General features: G+C 47.5%; 1 protein-coding gene and 1 long non-coding RNA gene across 4 annotated transcripts in view; one reads left to right on the top strand and one right to left on the bottom strand.

Moving 5' to 3' along the window:
- KIF5B (kinesin family member 5B) overlaps positions 1 to 5836 on the bottom strand; it is a 33073-nt gene extending 27237 nt beyond the window's left edge. For both annotated transcript variants that reach the window (XM_062617394.1, XM_062617393.1), the window contains exon 1: positions 5666 to 5836. In XM_062617394.1, the coding sequence (XP_062473378.1) occupies positions 5666 to 5791 (126 nt within the window). In that variant the 5' untranslated portion in view covers positions 5792 to 5836. The remainder of the gene's footprint in view (positions 1 to 5665) is intronic.
- Positions 5837 to 7207: 1371 nt separating this feature from the next.
- Positions 7208 to 10212, top strand: LOC134162956 (uncharacterized). Of its 2 annotated transcripts, XR_009964504.1 has the most exons (4): positions 7208 to 7659; positions 7796 to 7887; positions 8227 to 8432; positions 9164 to 10212. It is a non-coding gene; the product is annotated as an uncharacterized LOC134162956 (long non-coding RNA). The 2 variants fall into 2 exon arrangements; XR_009964503.1 differs by having other exon boundaries at positions 7208 to 7887.
- The last annotated feature ends 8579 nt before the right edge of the window (positions 10213 to 18791 follow it).

Here is an 18791-nt window from a genome sequence, read left to right on the forward strand (position 1 = left end):
ATGTTTTAAGAATACAGGTTACTCCCACTCAGCATGGTTTCACATCTTTGACATCTGACATACAACATCTATGTCTTATCACTTCTTTTTACAGTCTACTTTCTGCTGTAAACAAAGCTAAAACAGTATTACAGTTTACCCTGTGCTAGAAAGCCTCTTCGTTACCTTTAAGAGATTAATCAAGAAAGATTAAAGCATCATATTTTTTCTATACCAGATGACTTTTCCTCCCCAAGTAGTAAACAATCAGATACTATGAACTGAAAACACAAAAGGTCCAAGTAACATTACCACACGGTGTTTATGACAGTGGTAGCAACAGTGTCACTACCATGATGCTGCTCTAACACACTCCAGAAGTTTTCTGCATTGCTCAAATCTTAATGACAATTTAACACACGACATAAGCAACACAAAATATCAAATGAACAAGCAGAACCTGCCTTCCTCTCTCTGAACAGAGAAAATTCAACATTTACATTCACTCCTTGAGTAGACAGTAACCAACTGCAAGACAGTTTCAGCTCCTACACTTGCTTGTACTGAAGGGATGTGATCCCACAGCAAAAACTGCAACCACTCTCACAGCCCTTGAAAAAGGACATCTGCCAACATGATTTCTCAGTAGTTAAAACTGAATCTTAATGAAGTGTTTAAATTCAAGAACACAGTGCCGCAGTTAATTTAAAGGCTAGTTACCAGTTATCCTTATATAAAAGGATGCTCAATTCATCTAAATTATACAAGAACTGGAGCATGCATGAGTTTCTTCATTAAAGTTAGGTTTTGTACAGTACCTTCAATGATCTCTACACAAAAATCTGTGATGAAAACTAGACTGAAATCCTATCTCAGAAGTCCAAGAAACACTTAAGGTTATTTCCACAGAAATTATTTATTTATTTTACTGTTACAAGTTTCCATAAACTACAGAATTGGTTATCTCTATCATTACCTAGGTTCCCCTTATTTTTTATGCATTAGTATCTGCAGCAAAGGCAGTAATGAAAATTTACTTGAAAAATCAGTAGTGTATTTTCCTGCCACAACATAAGCAAATGCTCTTTGCTATTTATTGCTAGAATGGACAGTTAAAACAATGTTACACCACCCAAGTTAGCTTATTCTTGGCGAGAGGTTGAAGTAGTAAGTAATGAGCTTATCTTCCCCTAAAGTTCTGCATCTTTGCTAAAGAGCATTCTTCCTATCGGCATGAAATATGTTAAAAGAAAAACTGCACATCAAATAATCTCTGGAAAGTATTACGTCAAATACTTGACTCAGTTCTTCCTATTACTAAGCTAAGGTATTGCTGCTTTGACACACCTAATGGAGTCCAACACTGTGAATGAGTGAAAAGGCACTCTTCCAAATTAGTATTTTATATTTAGGATAATGAAAACGGATTTTCTTCTTGTCCTATCGCTACACATACAAAACTGTAGCCAATGCAGAATGCAGCCCTTTCTGTCCTATTTTTCTGTGCGAATACTGCAACTCCTGTATCAACTTTTACAGCAGTTATTTGCTGTTACAGAAACCATGCAATTTTATTAAAAAAAAAAAAAAGTGACTAGAAATTCAATTTCCAGCATCAAAACAAGAGGAATTTTGGAACAAGAGTTTCAGCCAAGATTTACTTACTAAATTTCTTCTAAAGAGAAAAGCAAGCACTGCTGGCATAAAAATTGTCACTGGATTTTAGACAAAAGCCAAATATGATCGAGGTGCTTCTAAGCAAGTGACACAGCAGTCAATGAGTACAGTTTTCCTGTTACACATTACTGTAAACTAGAATTGCTGCTTTCTTTTAAATCATTTTATCAGTATCACCTGTAAAATGTCTCTATTACCTACCATATCATGGGATGAAGAAAAATAATATAAATTAGAGTAACACTGAATGAATGTTTCAGCTACAGACTGCAATTTCCAATGCATGTTTAAAGTCCCACTGTAGCCATGAAGCATTTTCCTTCCTGCTTCTGATTTTAAAAAGTGCTTTTCTTCACTAGCAAATAATATCTAAAGTTGTTTTAAGAGTGCACCTTGCATCTTGCGTTCATACAGTCCAGCACAGCCTGTCTCTCAGCAACACACCTGAATTAGGTTTTCCTTTTCAGTATCTTGCTGCCAAAAGTTGCATTAACAAGTGATCTTCATTAACCTGATTCTAATGTGACTTCAACCTTGCATTCATTTACTATCTAATACTAATTTAAAAGGTTATGAAAAAGAAAGCTAAATGTCTCAAGCTACTTCCAGGACCACAGGGGTTACACCTACATACAAAAAAAACCCAAACTAAATCAATGTGAAAATAGAAACAGGTAGCCACGATTTTCTCTTCAAAGCTATAGAACTAAGGAATATGCTAGGATAACTACTAGAAAGATTTGGACAACAGTGGAATACTGCCAATTTGTGTGAATGCCCGTAATACCTCACCACTTCAGTCATTCGATAGTACTGTTCAGTTGAGGCTTCAGCCCGGAGTCCTTGAGTGCCACTGTATTCAGTAATCTACCTTATCTTTTGGACAGTTTTAAGATGAGGAAGATTAGGTACAGGAATATCTTTAGGGACAAACTATAGAGATGTGATGCAGAATTATAAAGCTACTCAATTACAAGCAGGTTTATATCTGAAAAAATAAAGGACATATACATATAATATAAGCTTTCTATTCTTCTCTGTTTCATCTTTTGCAAAAGCCTGAAACCAATGAGCAAACTGCTATTAATTTTTGTAAATAGGTACATTTATAATGTTTAACATAAAAGCCATGTACTCATAAAAAGTCATCCTATTATCTGTAAACCCCTTATTTTTATTTGACAGGAAGAACCATTAGGGAAAAAAAAATTAAATATTAAGCTGGAAAGAAGCTACAGTTAATTAATAATTTAAAAGCTCTTTACAAGTTAAAAAAGTTTTGTCCTGAGGAAGGACAATACATTTTCAGGGTCTGCTCTTTAAAACAGACCAGCACTATACATCCCCTCAAATTGCTGTTCCATACTAGCTACAATTAAAACAAGTATTCTCTCTAACACAAATCAAAACGACTCACTTGTCCAGAAAGACAATCATGCCAGTGATTCCTCCTACACAAGAGACAGGAAAAGAAGGGAGGATAGACAGAGATGACAGGGGAGTCAAGGAAGGAGGAGGGTTTGGTTACAGTCGTTGACTTCCCTTCCCACCCTCCTCCACAGAGGAGTCAAATCTGCAGTCTGGTACAAGCCCTGCTTCCACCCTCTCCCAGTTTTCACGTATCTACCATTACAGGCAACTCCCAAGTATTATTAAAGACGCCTTCACTGTTTCAGCACAGATCCAGGCACACAGAAAGGGTGTGAGCCTTGCAGGCAGCTGAGGAAGCAGCTATAAAAAAGTGCCTCAACTGCTGTCCAACAGGCAGTCAATATGGCATGTAGCAATAAAGGCAGAAATCAAAAACCTGAAAGAAACCAAACACACAGCTTACTGGTGAATGTTTTTAGAAACTGTTTTCATGAGACAGGCTGTTTCTGCTTCTATCCTCCCTTGGACAACTCTACAGCACAGACACATGCACACAAACGCACGAGGTGGCTGGCTACAGCCTCAGATCGGAAGGTCCACAACTTTGTAAAAACTCAGCTTGTTAAACATAAAAATGGAAAAAAAAACCCAACCAAAAACCAAAACCCAAACCCAAACCCAACAACAATCAAGTTAAAGTAATTATTTCAACAGTTTTAGAGAATCAAGTCATAACACTGAGAACATCGATCTGGTCATATACCTAACATTATAAAAACAAAGATCACAGAATATCAATCCTTTCTTAAGATTTTGTGAAACAGAACACAACTACTGCCACTGCTACCCAATATAATTTCTGGGGCCATTTTTCCCAAAGCTAGATACAGCAAGTCCTGGACCGAGGAGCACTGAAGGACTTTTTGTTGTCATTTTTACCAATGCAGAAAACACCCAAGTACAGTTGTAACACTAAATATTAATCCCAAACCCTCCATAATCCCACAGGAGCATGCCATCAGACTGTCCTATTCAGACATGGCACCACCTTAGCCCAATTTATATTTCAGGTATTTTTAAGTGTACTTAACGAGTATTTAAACCATGTAAGGGGCTTTTTAGACTAGAATTAACGAAAGGTATGAAAAATTTGTTTTTAAAAAGTCAGAACACATTAAGTTTCTAAATTTAACTATGGATTTTAAACAGAATACGCAGCAGCACAATGAATGGGTATTCACTGATGGAAGTGAGATCATTTGTTCTGGTTAAATTTCCCGTGTTCCAGATTTGGTTCCTTACTCTGAGGAGTTTACCTGTACAACCTCAGAAAGAAGAGATGTACTCCAAGATACTCACTTGGCAGATGACATAAACCCAAATTACCTCATTTCACAAGCATGCTATCGTTCTTGCAGCTCCAGACTAATGGAATTCCATATTTTATTGACAAAGTTAGCTGAATTACAGACCAGAGCACTAGTATTTAGCAAGTCACACTAAAAAGAAGTATCTTATTTAATCATCTCAATTTCAGATACTGTGTGAAAAAGCTCTTACTGGCAGCCTCAAGAAACAATATTATATACTTATATTTATATACAAAATTTTAAGATGTATAACTGACATCTAAGTTACTTTCAGCAATGCACAACCACCACTGACTCTAGAAAGAAAAGTATTTACATTAAAACACAAATTAGAAGTCAGCAAGAATAAAACACTGGGAATGAAGTGTGCTTGTACAATACAGACTAAACCAGGTGATAAACTACTGCAATTTTATATTCTAGCTCCACTTTGCAGCTAAATATGAAACACTGAACAAAAGGAAAAGATTATCTTATCCCTGTAACATCCAGATTGTTTTGTAATAGGCCTCATACTTCGCAAGGTGACTTCGGTTAAAATACATTTACAAGCATGTAGTAAGCCAAACTGATTGTTTATTCTGACTGAAAACAAAGTTATTAGCCCAAGACTGATTTACAGATCATAAGCACCATTGAACTAAACCCTGCACTAGTTCTGGGTTTTCGTCCCAAAAAACTCTCTGTAGGCAATTACTTCGATGGTAGCCCCAGCACATGTATTTTGAGCCCGTATTTAGGCGGTCAAACCCATCACCGATAACACCAGAGACAGCCCAGCCGGGGGACACACTGCAGGACTCGGCTGTTACTCTCCGCCTCGCAATTCACGCGTCTTCTGCGGGCACACTGAAACGTGCCCTGTGGCTTGGGCTCGGCACCGAAACCTCACGCTTCGCCCCAAGTCGCAAGCCTTCCGCTAGAGCCTTTGTCAGAGGTTTCCTGATCCGGTACTTCGGACGTGCCCCCACAACCCAACGCCTATTGCCCGGGGACCTCTGCCCCCACCAGCTCCCTGCTCTTTGCCCCATCCAGGCTGGCCGGCCTCATCCACAGCTCTGCCTGCGCTCCTTCCCTTCCCCCTCAGCCCCCCCCCAAAAGGCCACCCCTTTTCCCGCCGCGTTCCCGCCCGCGGGGGCTCCCGATAGCCTCAGCCCTGCCCTCTCTCCTCATACCGCACCCATCCCCGCAGTACCTGACCCCGCAAACCCCTGACACCCCCTCCCCCGGCGCTTCCCCCGCCTTTCCCGTCCGGGGCGGCTCCTCACCGCGATGACGACGGTGTCTTCGCCCTGAAACTTGGCGATGTACTTGTCGCCACGGGTCACTTCGGACTCGTTGAGGGGCCTGAAGCGACACATCACTTTGATGTTACACTCCGCCGGGTCCGCCATCTTAGGCCAACGCCGCCTCCGGGGCGCTCAGCTCCGCCACCACCCGCTTCCCAGACCCGCCCCCGTCACCGCTACCACAGGGGCTGCACGGCGCAAGCGCGCGGTGGCGGCCACCGGCCCGGGGTGGGGCAGGAACAGGGGGTGGTGCGAGCGGGGTTGGTTTGCGATGAAGGCGTGTGGGGTGACGGCGGCGTGGCTGGGGTTAGCGTCAGCCGCGGTACTGCGAGGAGGGGTGAAACCTTGCACACCCGCCTCGGGGTGAGGGGAGCGGAACTAGAGAGCGCTGCTGTAGCTCTGACGGGGCGGGGGGAGCTCCCGCCTCAGGCCGGCGGCAGAGGTCTGGCGCGGCGGGGCCGGGAGCTCGCCGGCCTTGGTACGGGCGGGGGTCGCCAGGCGTGCCTGCCGCCAGCCGCACGGTCCCGGTTAGAGCCCGGGTTTGTAAGTGCGCCTGGAAAGGGAGAGGCCGGCTCTGAAGTAAAGGCTTGAAGGGGACGGTTGAGATAGAAAAGTACGTTATTTCTTTGTGCTGCTCTTTGGTGAGGTTTTTTTCCACTTCGGTGAGGTGTTCGCAGACATCAGGGAACTGGGAATGGTTCCTGAATTGCTCGCGAACCTTGTCGCACGTACCAGGGAAGCAGGCAGTGTGCTTTGGGTGAGGGGGGTTAGGGGCATCCCAGGTCACAGCTTTGGGTGTCACCTCGGTTACAGGTCCTCTCATCACCTTCTCATCCCCATCTAAATAAAGAATCTGCTGAGTTGTCTTTTTTAAAGCTGAGTTTATTGCAAGTTTTTTTATTCATTACAGGGGATTTGAATTGTGGGCAATCAAAACTAGTGGACTGTTACCTAGACAAAAAAAAAACGTTAGGTAACAGCAGGGATTCTCAAGAATTGTGATCAGGGATTTGCAACTGTACCTCTTGTGTCCAGGTTTGAACTTTCAAACCAGGACAAAGTACAAACTGACAGCTTGGCTGAGTCTGCTTCCTGACAGAAATCACAATTTGTACTGGAAAAATTTCAAATAGCCTTGAAGTAAAAAAATAAAAAGAGGGATCCTTTCTCTTTAATGAGTCAATTTTGGTAGGCCAGAATAACTCAGAATAGCAATGTTCTTCCCTTAAAAATACTCAAATAATACTCTCTTTTTCATTAACAAAGAAGGAAAAGATTGTGAATTTTAACAGGGGCCATCTCAAATCAGGCATCCTCGCATTTTCCAGACCCTCCTCACTTTAGCGATTTCAGTGGTGTGTTTTCACTTAGGGTAGGTGTGTGAGGTGAACACTGCTTCAGACTGTTCCACGACTGAATACGACCTAATCTAGTTTCCTCTGGATCTTCTTTTCACACAGTAGTAGGAAAAATATTTTAGTGCTTCATATATCTTATGAGGTAAGCTAAGTGTTCTCAATTGGGTTCATGCTGTAGCATGTTTATTTTTCTGCTGTGATTAAAAATTCAGCAGGGCTGTGCTGTCTTATCTAGGGCAGCACCAGTTACACCTCCCCACCTATCAGTACATGTGGAAATAGCTGTCTAGTAAAGCCAAGAATCATACTGAGTCTGCAGTAGGTGTAGTGCTGCTCCACTATGTCTAGGATATCATACACATAGACATCTGTTTACAGCTTTGCTTGTCTGTATTTTCAATAAAATGTTTTAAACATAATTGTTATTAGCCTTTAAGTGTCTAAAAGCATATTTTTTGTCATTTGCTGATTTAGAAATTATTACTTTGTATTGCAGTCAGCAAGAGACATTAATGCATCTAACAACTATTTCTGAGATTATTAGCAAGCTGATGGCTAGGGTTGTTCATATACAGCTGCTGGATTTGGATCCTCACAGATTTCCTCTGATAGGAGGTTATTAGTTTTATGAAAGATGTGTAAATTATTTCCTACTTTGTCAATTAATTTGCTTTTATACACGAGGAAAGAGAAATGTTTGATATAAAATGAACAACTTCATGATTATTACTGACAGAAGTACACATTTCAGGTGCTGAGACATCCTTTACCCAATGTATTTAAGAAGCTCCTGATTAATCAAAGCGAAGACGATGTATCATTAGCTACATTTGCTGACATACAGTAAGTAATGTAAGGACATCTCAGTAGAGGAATAAACATCATAATGACGTGATTCTCAAGAAAAAAGATGCTTGGGCTTGCTTACCTGTTCAATGTTGCAGATGTCAGGCACTCCACAAAGCACAGATACATGAGTAGGTAATTACTCATTTTAACTATGTTGAAACAAAAAATGTCAGCATGTGGGAGCTATGTAGAAGAAACTGCACCCTTCAAAACACTCAGCTCTGTGTGAACTCATAGGAGAACTGTCTGATGATATCTCTCATACTGGCTGGGGGAGGCCATGCTGAATGAGCTCCGCTGAACTGAACATACATGCTCTCATATCCGTTTCAGGGCTTCTGTCATGAAGTTTCTCTTCTCTGATCTGGTGTTCAAAATAGCAGCCATTCTTTCACATGACCTACTTAAAGTCTGACACAACAATGCAGTGTGCTCAAAGAGGACAGTATGTTATCTCTGCTGGCACAAACATATCAAAATGGCACTCTTGAGGATGTGGTGTCACCTTCTGGAAATCTGTATGGAGACCAAACATCCTGGTAAGTTTCCATTTCATTGCAGTTAAAGAATACTCTTTGCCAACTGGGAATGTATTTACTGTCTTATGTATTGCTATGTAATGTCTATAGCATGCATTTTTTTTTTTTTTGTAATTTAGGGTAAAAGACTGTTTAAAAGTAATCTATTGCAATGAGAAAAAAATGATAAATCGGTTGTCATAAAAAGTGAATGTTTCTGTTTGGTGTTTGATCTCAGTATGACCGTATAAATCAAATATATGTTCTTTATGAGATAAATAAGTTTTCTGAAGTTTCTCAGTAAAGACCCATGTGTTTTACTAGAAGTGATTTATCCACCAAATTTATGTTTATTAGTTCGCTAACCATGTTTCTTCCCATTTGTGATCTGTGCAATAAAACTCTAGAAATTCTGTTATGATTTACAGCTCCTTTAGATCTCCAGTCTTTCCCAGCGATAAAAGCATGTTTAGCAAAAGAAACTGGCAAACCTGAGCCTTACAGTGAAGCTATATCTGGGTAATAATGTAATTAACCCTCAGAATTGTTCCCGCAGAGTTAAAGCGATCTTGATTTGGTCTTGAAAGAATATTACATATTTGAATAGATCTTTAAAACAGGTGTTTGTGGAGAAGCAAATTAAAGCTGCTTCCTGCTGCCCTTTAAAGAATTAAATTCATCAGTTGACAGTACTTGTTGACATTTGGTGTTCCTAATGCAAACACAAGTGCTCTTCTCATTTTAATTTGCAGTGTGCTGGGAAAATATAGCAGATGTCTTCTGAGAATTTAAGGTGCATTCTGGGTCAAATTTATTCCAAATTTGCAAGTTGATTTCTAGGACAAAAGAGTGATTAATCTGCCAGATATGGTGTATGGTACCTCAAACAGAACTCTTAATGGCTTGTAACGTACTCTGTAAGTAAAAGCTATTAAAATGATTTATGAAGTCTAGCATCATAGCCTGACACTGGGAAAGCATAATTAAAAGTAACAAAATTTTATGTTCAGACAGTTTATTCAAATACATTTTAAAGTCTTTTCATGAACAGACTGCATCTGGTCGACTCAGCTTGAGGTAAATAAGTAAATGATTGAGATTAGCAGTTTGGTGGATGGAGTCTAGTGGCCTAAGACATAACTGGAGTCCAACTAGATTGTCTGAAGCTCTTATTCTGTTACAAAATTCTCAAGCTTGTTTTCACTGTAGCAAACAGTCTGATGTGGAATGTACCTCCTGTCCCAATCAAGTTTGGGGTTTTATATGAAGTGGAAGGATGAAAACATCCTTTGAGGATGCCTCTGCTGATACATGTTCACTTCTTCTTGATAAAAATGATGAATAATTCTAAAAATCAGTATTACTTTTACTTTTTAACTGGAAATGAATAAACACAGAAAAACCTTGTTTCTTCCTAATCACCAAGGTCACATTATTTCTAATAGTGTTAGACTTATTAAAAGCAAAAGAAAAAGCTCTGGGAATATTATCACATTTTAGATGTTTATTTTGGCTAATTTGTGAAAATTCATGCAAAGATTTTGTCAGCTCACTACCTGAAGCATTGACTCTGAATTCTTTGAATAAGGAATGCACTTTTGGACCTTGTTTATATTTTCAGTGATTAAAACCATCTGGCATCTGTTGTCTGAAACATCCATAATAAATCCCTGTTCTCAGTTGCTTTTTGTTGTTTAGAACCCATACTAAATTCATCACTGGATTTTATCTTAGCTTCCTGGGTGCCAGCTGAAACAATTTTTTTTAATACTTGTGGCAAAAATAGTTTAGGTCTCTTGAAGAGTGAGACTAGACATGCAGTGTCAGCAGCGAGTCCCGGAAACCTTCAGCAAAGCAGGTGGAGTCACACGGAAACACCACCCCAGCCTGGGAGTGCAGAAGGCTGCCTCCCCCCGGATGCGGGGCACGAGGGCCACCTGCGTGGAGCACGAGCAGCTGCCTTTGGGACCCCATGACCCAAAGGAGCCCCGTGAAGGGGCTGTGCTCGGCTGCAGAGGAAGGCAAAAAACCCCAGGGACGCTTGCTAGTCCAGCCTGGGGGGAAAAAAGCACTTCCCTCCCCCAGCTGCAGGACACGAGGGGCCGCCTTCGCGGAGCATGAGCACCGGGCGATAACGCAGCCAGAATGGACCGAGGAGCCCTGACAAGGGGTCATGCTCCGTGCTCAGAGGAAGGCAAAAAACCCCCGGGGACGGGTGCCAATCTGCCCCGGGGGAAAATTCCTTCCTGACCCCAGTGCTGGCGGTCGGCTACTCCCTGAGCACGTGAGCAAGACCTGCTCCCGCTCCACACGCTGGTTACGCCTCTAAGGGGACAAGGGGACACTGGCACTGCTTTTTCTGCTTCCACGTGAAGTCATCTCAGGGGCTTCCAACAACAGCAAAATGCCATTGGCCTGATGAATCCTCGGAGCACGAATCCTTCCTGTGCTTGGCAGTGGGAGCTCCAGAGCCCTGGGGGAGGGCACTGAGCCGCCTGTGCATCCTTTTTCTTCTGGCTACTGCCACTCTCTCCCCAGGAGGTGAGGACGGCGAGCTCCCTGACAACCAAAGCAGGATCCCTCGATGATGCTTTGAGCGTGGCCCCTCCAGAAGCTGGAACCGCAGCACAGAGCCTCCTGCAGCTTCGCAGCTTGAGGTGTTCCCTCCCTCAGTCCCCCCCCTACCTAATACCCTGGTGCCCAGCAGAGGAGGACGGCGAGCTCCCCAACGACTGAAGCAGGATTTCCATCCATCCATCCATCCATAGATCCGATGAGCTTTGAGCGTGGCCCCTCCAGGAGCTGGAACCGCAGCACAGAACCTCCTGCAGCTTCGCAGCTTCAAGTGTTCCCTCCCTTAGTCCCCCCCTCACCGAATACCCTGGTGCCCAGGGGATGAGGACGGCGAGCTCCCCAGTGACTGAGGCAGGATTTCCACCCATGCATCCATCCATAGATCCGATGAGCTTTGAGCGTGGCCCCTCCAGGAGCTGGAACCACAGCACAGAACCTCCTGCAGCTTCGTGCAGCTTCAAGGGTTGCCCCCATCAACCCCCTTCCCCCTGCCAGGAATTCCCCCGGTGCCCCAAGGACTGCCTCTCGGATGCCCTCCGCCTGCCAGCTCTGTCCTGGTGGCAGCGCCGGGCACTCTGGCAGTGGGGCAGGGGAGGGCGCTGGACTCATACTGCCCCGGAGCATTGTGATGCTGCGTGGCCGGGTGCCGGCACTATGACACGGGGGTGACGGGGCCCCTGCAGCCCTGCCCACCGCAGCCCTGCTGCTGCCGCTGCCCCTTCACCCAGCATCCCTTGGAGAAAGGCCTTTGTGCTGCTGGCCCTGAGGCAGCGCCTGTGCCCAGGAGGCCCAGGGGATGTCCCTGCCCATGGTGGCCACACACTGGGCATCGCCGCGGGGTGTCCCTCTAAATAAATCTGTATGATCATACTGTATCCGTAAAGGCTTTTATACCACGTACAGTCATTGGAGAGTGGCGATCCCGAAGGAGAAAGGAAAGGGGTTTGGGTTCCATCTGTATGAACTTGGCAGAGACGTAGTGAGCATGCAGCATTTCCTCACCATTCCTTATCAATACACCGATTGGCGTTTGCCACTACACTGCCTGTGGTGAGGTCTTCTTGGAAAGGAGAATTCAAGAAATCTCTTCTGCGTTTGTTACGCAGGGTAACGTTTGTAGCAGAGGGTGTTTAGATATTTGGTTGTGTTTGTTAACATTCATGTGTCTCGTCTGGCGGTTTACCTCTTGTACTACTACTTGAACGCAACACCTTATGACTGCTGCCTAATTCCACGTTCTCGAAAGCTCAACAAAGTGTTTTGATCCCAGTTCGGTTTAAACCGTCTGGGCCGAGCAGGTTTTCCCTGCAACACTCATGAAGCACAAGTAAGTGACTCAGGTCTGTAGGATAGTATTAAAACCCTCGGGGAAGTATCGTGTAAGAAGAACATGGAGCTAGGAGAGGATCTGCTTCGAGACCATCTTAAGAACCTGAACGTGCACAAGTCCATGGGTCCAGATGAAATCCATCCGCGGGTCCTGAAGGAGCTGGCGAATGAAGTTGCTAAGCCACCGTCCGTCATCTTTGAGAAATCATGGCAGTCAGGTGAAGTTCCCGATGACTGGAAAAAGGGAAAATATAACCCCCATTTTCAAGAAGGGGAAAATGGATGACCCAGGGAACTACAGAGCAGTCAGTCTCACCTCTGTGGCTGGCAAAATCTTGGAGCAGGTTCTCCTGGATGGCATGCTAAGGCACATGAAAAACAACAAGGTGCTTGGTGACAGCCAGCATGGCTTCACTAAGGGGAAATCCTGCCTGGCCAATCTGGTGGCCTTCTAAGATGGGGCTAGGGAACTGATGGAAAGGGGTAGAGCAGCTGATGTCATCTACCGGGACTTGTGCAAAGCATTCGACACTGTCCCGCATGACATCCTTGTCTCTAAATTGGAGAGACATCAGTTTGACGGATGAAGACAGGCTGAGAAAAGCTGGGGCTGTTCAGCCTGGAGAAGAGAAGGCTGCATGGAGACCTCATAGCAGCCTTCCAGTATCTGAAAGGGGCCTCTAAGGATGCTGGGGAGGGACTCTTCATTAGGGACTGTAGTGATAGGAGAAGGGGTAACGGGTTAAACCTTCAACAGGGCAAGTTTAGATTGGATGTAAGGAGGAAGTTCTTTACCGTAAGGGTGGTGAGGCACTGGAATGGGTTGCCCAAGGAAGTTGTGAATGCTCCATCCCGGGCAGTGTTCAAGACCAGGTTGGAAGGAGCCTTGGGTGACATGGTTAAGTGTGAGGTGTCCCTGCCCATGCAGGGGAGTTGGAACTAGATGATCTTAAGGTCCTTTCCAGCCCTAACTATTCTATGATTCTATATGCATAACATAGCAGAGCTTTCTGTTGCATTCTGTTCAGTTCCATTCCACTCTCTTCTGTTCTATTCCACTGCATTTTATTGCCTTCCCTTCCCTGCACTCACAAGTTGTACAATGAGGAGATCCGTATTTACCTGAAATGCCAAGGGAATTTCAGCACCAAAACCACTTTCAAAGACACAGCTCAGAACGGTTACGGGTAGAAAGAGTATTTGATTTATTTCTAAATCAAGTGATTTGATTTGATTTGATTTAGTTTAGCTTAGTTAATTTTAGTCTGGTTTAGCTTAGACCCTTCAGTTTAGCTGGAAAAACCCTCCCTTGCAGCCTGAGAAAGGAAAGCCAGGGCAGGAGCGGCGCCGTGGTGTTGCGAGAGCAGTGCAAGAAAGAACCCAGCCAGAAAGGGCCAGGGAAGAGCTGACGAGGGCTGGTGCTCAGTACTCCAGAGGACAGCAGCGAGTCCCGGGGCCACGCTGGGGCCAGCCTGGGAGTGCAGAAGGCTGCCTCCCCCCGGATGCGGGGCACGAGGGCCACCTGCGTGGAGCACGAGCAGCTGCCTTTGGGACCCCATGACCCAAAGGAGCCCCGTGAAGGGGCTGTGCTCGGCTGCAGAGGAAGGCAAAAAACCCCAGGGACGCTTGCTAGTCCAGCCTGGGGGGAAAAAAGCACTTCCCTCCCCCAGCTGCAGGACACGAGGGGCCGCCTTCGCGGAGCATGAGCACCGGGCGATAACGCAGCCAGAATGGACCGAGGAGCCCTGACAAGGGGTCATGCTCCGTGCTCAGAGGAAGGCAAAAAACCCCCGGGGACGGGTGCCAATCTGCCCCGGGGGAAAATTCCTTCCTGACCCCAGTGCTGGCGGTCGGCTACTCCCTGAGCACGTGAGCAAGACCTGCTCCCGCTCCACACGCTGGTTACGCCTCTAAGGGGACAAGGGGACACTGGCACTGCTTTTTCTGCTTCCACGTGAAGTCATCTCAGGGGCTTCCAACAACAGCAAAATGCCATTGGCCTGATGAATCCTCGGAGCACGAATCCTTCCTGTGCTTGGCAGTGGGAGCTCCAGAGCCCTGGGGGAGGGCACTGAGCCGCCTGTGCATCCTTTTTCTTCTGGCTACTGCCACTCTCTCCCCAGGAGGTGAGGACGGCGAGCTCCCTGACAACCAAAGCAGGATCCCTCGATGATGCTTTGAGCGTGGCCCCTCCAGAAGCTGGAACCGCAGCACAGAGCCTCCTGCAGCTTCGCAGCTTGAGGTGTTCCCTCCCTCAGTCCCCCCCCTACCTAATACCCTGGTGCCCAGCAGAGGAGGACGGCGAGCTCCCCAACGACTGAAGCAGGATTTCCATCCATCCATCCATCCATAGATCCGATGAGCTTTGAGCGTGGCCCCTCCAGGAGCTGGAACCGCAGCACAGAACCTCCTGCAGCTTCGCAGCTTCAAGTGTTCCCTCCCTTAGTCCCCCCCTCACCTAATACCCTGGTGCCCAGGGGATGAGGACGGCGAGCTCCCCAGTGACTGAGGCAGGATTTCCACCCATGCATCCATCCATAGATCCGATGAGCTTTGAGCGTGGCCCCTCCAGGAGCTGGAACCACAGCACAGAACCTCCTGCAGCTTCGTGCAGCTTCAAGGGTTGCCCCCATCAACCCCCTTCCCCCTGCCAGGAATTCCCCCGGTGCCCCAAGGACTGCCTCTCGGATGCCCTCCGCCTGCCAGCTCTGTCCTGGTGGCAGCGCCGGGCACTCTGGCAGTGGGGCAGGGGAGGGCGCTGGACTCATACTGCCCCGGAGCATTGTGATGCTGCGTGGCCGGGTGCCGGCACTATGACACGGGGGTGACGGGGCCCCTGCAGCCCTGCCCACCGCAGCCCTGCTGCTGCCGCTGCCCCTTCACCCAGCATCCCTTGGAGAAAGGCCTTTGTGCTGCTGGCCCTGAGGCAGCGCCTGTGCCCAGGAGGCCCAGGGGATGTCCCTGCCCATGGTGGCCACACACTGGGCATCGCCGCGGGGTGTCCCTCTAAATAAATCTGTATGATCATACTGTATCCGTAAAGGCTTTTATACCACGTACAGTCATTGGAGAGTGGCGATCCCGAAGGAGAAAGGAAAGGGGTTTGGGTTCCATCTGTATGAACTTGGCAGAGACGTAGTGAGCATGCAGCATTTCCTCACCATTCCTTATCAATACACCGATTGGCGTTTGCCACTACACTGCCTGTGGTGAGGTCTTCTTGGAAAGGAGAATTCAAGAAATCTCTTCTGCGTTTGTTACGCAGGGTAACGTTTGTAGCAGAGGGTGTTTAGATATTTGGTTGTGTTTGTTAACATTCATGTGTCTCGTCTGGCGGTTTACCTCTTGTACTACTACTTGAACGCAACACCTTATGACTGCTGCCTAATTCCACGTTCTCGAAAGCTCAACAAAGTGTTTTGATCCCAGTTCGGTTTAAACCGTCTGGGCCGAGCAGGTTTTCCCTGCAACACTCATGAAGCACAAGTAAGTGACTCAGGTCTGTAGGATAGTATTAAAACCCTCGGGGAAGTATCGTGTAAGAAGAACATGGAGCTAGGAGAGGATCTGCTTCGAGACCATCTTAAGAACCTGAACGTGCACAAGTCCATGGGTCCAGATGAAATCCATCCGCGGGTCCTGAAGGAGCTGGCGAATGAAGTTGCTAAGCCACCGTCCGTCATCTTTGAGAAATCATGGCAGTCAGGTGAAGTTCCCGATGACTGGAAAAAGGGAAAATATAACCCCCATTTTCAAGAAGGGGAAAATGGATGACCCAGGGAACTACAGAGCAGTCAGTCTCACCTCTGTGGCTGGCAAAATCTTGGAGCAGGTTCTCCTGGATGGCATGCTAAGGCACATGAAAAACAACAAGGTGCTTGGTGACAGCCAGCATGGCTTCACTAAGGGGAAATCCTGCCTGGCCAATCTGGTGGCCTTCTAAGATGGGGCTAGGGAACTGATGGAAAGGGGTAGAGCAGCTGATGTCATCTACCGGGACTTGTGCAAAGCATTCGACACTGTCCCGCATGACATCCTTGTCTCTAAATTGGAGAGACATCAGTTTGACGGATGAAGACAGGCTGAGAAAAGCTGGGGCTGTTCAGCCTGGAGAAGAGAAGGCTGCATGGAGACCTCATAGCAGCCTTCCAGTATCTGAAAGGGGCCTCTAAGGATGCTGGGGAGGGACTCTTCATTAGGGACTGTAGTGATAGGAGAAGGGGTAACGGGTTAAACCTTCAACAGGGCAAGTTTAGATTGGATGTAAGGAGGAAGTTCTTTACCGTAAGGGTGGTGAGGCACTGGAATGGGTTGCCCAAGGAAGTTGTGAATGCTCCATCCCGGGCAGTGTTCAAGACCAGGTTGGAAGGAGCCTTGGGTGACATGGTTAAGTGTGAGGTGTCCCTGCCCATGCAGGGGAGTTGGAACTAGATGATCTTAAGGTCCTTTCCAGCCCTAACTATTCTATGATTCTATATGCATAACATAGCAGAGCTTTCTGTTGCATTCTGTTCAGTTCCATTCCACTCTCTTCTGTTCTATTCCACTGCATTTTATTGCCTTCCCTTCCCTGCACTCACAAGTTGTACAATGAGGAGATCCGTATTTACCTGAAATGCCAAGGGAATTTCAGCACCAAAACCACTTTCAAAGACACAGCTCAGAACGGTTACGGGTAGAAAGAGTATTTGATTTATTTCTAAATCAAGTGATTTGATTTGATTTGATTTAGTTTAGCTTAGTTAATTTTAGTCTGGTTTAGCTTAGACCCTTCAGTTTAGCTGGAAAAACCCTCCCTTGCAGCCTGAGAAAGGAAAGCCAGGGCAGGAGCGGCGCCGTGGTGTTGCGAGAGCAGTGCAAGAAAGAACCCAGCCAGAAAGGGCCAGGGAAGAGCTGACGAGGGCTGGTGCTCAGTACTCCAGAGGACAGCAGCGAGTCCCGGGGCCACGCTGGGGCCAGCCTGGGAGTGCAGAAGGCTGCCTCCCCCCGGATGCGGGGCACGAGGGCCACCTGCGTGGAGCACGAGCAGCTGCCTTTGGGACCCCATGACCCAAAGGAGCCCCGTGAAGGGGCTGTGCTCGGCTGCAGAGGAAGGCAAAAAACCCCAGGGACGCTTGCTAGTCCAGCCTGGGGGGAAAAAAGCACTTCCCTCCCCCAGCTGCAGGACACGAGGGGCCGCCTTCGCGGAGCATGAGCACCGGGCGATAACGCAGCCAGAATGGACCGAGGAGCCCTGACAAGGGGTCATGCTCCGTGCTCAGAGGAAGGCAAAAAACCCCCGGGGACGGGTGCCAATCTGCCCCGGGGGAAAATTCCTTCCTGACCCCAGTGCTGGCGGTCGGCTACTCCCTGAGCACGTGAGCAAGACCTGCTCCCGCTCCACACGCTGGTTACGCCTCTAAGGGGACAAGGGGACACTGGCACTGCTTTTTCTGCTTCCACGTGAAGTCATCTCAGGGGCTTCCAACAACAGCAAAATGCCATTGGCCTGATGAATCCTCGGAGCACGAATCCTTCCTGTGCTTGGCAGTGGGAGCTCCAGAGCCCTGGGGGAGGGCACTGAGCCGCCTGTGCATCCTTTTTCTTCTGGCTACTGCCACTCTCTCCCCAGGAGGTGAGGACGGCGAGCTCCCTGACAACCAAAGCAGGATCCCTCGATGATGCTTTGAGCGTGGCCCCTCCAGAAGCTGGAACCGCAGCACAGAGCCTCCTGCAGCTTCGCAGCTTGAGGTGTTCCCTCCCTCAGTCCCCCCCCTACCTAATACCCTGGTGCCCAGCAGAGGAGGACGGCGAGCTCCCCAACGACTGAAGCAGGATTTCCATCCATCCATCCATCCATAGATCCGATGAGCTTTGAGCGTGGCCCCTCCAGGAGCTGGAACCGCAGCACAGAACCTCCTGCAGCTTCGCAGCTTCAAGTGTTCCCTCCCTTAGTCCCCCCCTCACCTAATACCCTGGTGCCCAGGGGATGAGGACGGCGAGCTCCCCAGTGACTGAGGCAGGATTTCCACCCATGCATCCATCCATAGATCCGATGAGCTTTGAGCGTGGCCCCTCCAGGAGCTGGAACCACAGCACAGAACCTCCTGCAGCTTCGTGCAGCTTCAAGGGTTGCCCCCATCAACCCCCTTCCCCCTGCCAGGAATTCCCCCGGTGCCCCAAGGACTGCCTCTCGGATGCCCTCCGCCTGCCAGCTCTGTCCTGGTGGCAGCGCCGGGCACTCTGGCAGTGGGGCAGGGGAGGGCGCTGGACTCATACTGCCCCGGAGCATTGTGATGCTGCGTGGCCGGGTGCCGGCACTATGACACGGGGGTGACGGGGCCCCTGCAGCCCTGCCCACCGCAGCCCTGCTGCTGCCGCTGCCCCTTCACCCAGCATCCCTTGGAGAAAGGCCTTTGTGCTGCTGGCCCTGAGGCAGCGCCTGTGCCCAGGAGGCCCAGGGGATGTCCCTGCCCATGGTGGCCACACACTGGGCAT

Source organism: Pezoporus occidentalis, unplaced genomic scaffold (genome assembly GCF_034315485.1).
Source record: "Pezoporus occidentalis ecotype Australia unplaced genomic scaffold, CSIRO_AGI_Poc_V1 ctg195, whole genome shotgun sequence".
In the NCBI taxonomy this organism is placed as follows: domain Eukaryota; kingdom Metazoa; phylum Chordata; class Aves; order Psittaciformes; family Psittacidae; genus Pezoporus; species Pezoporus occidentalis.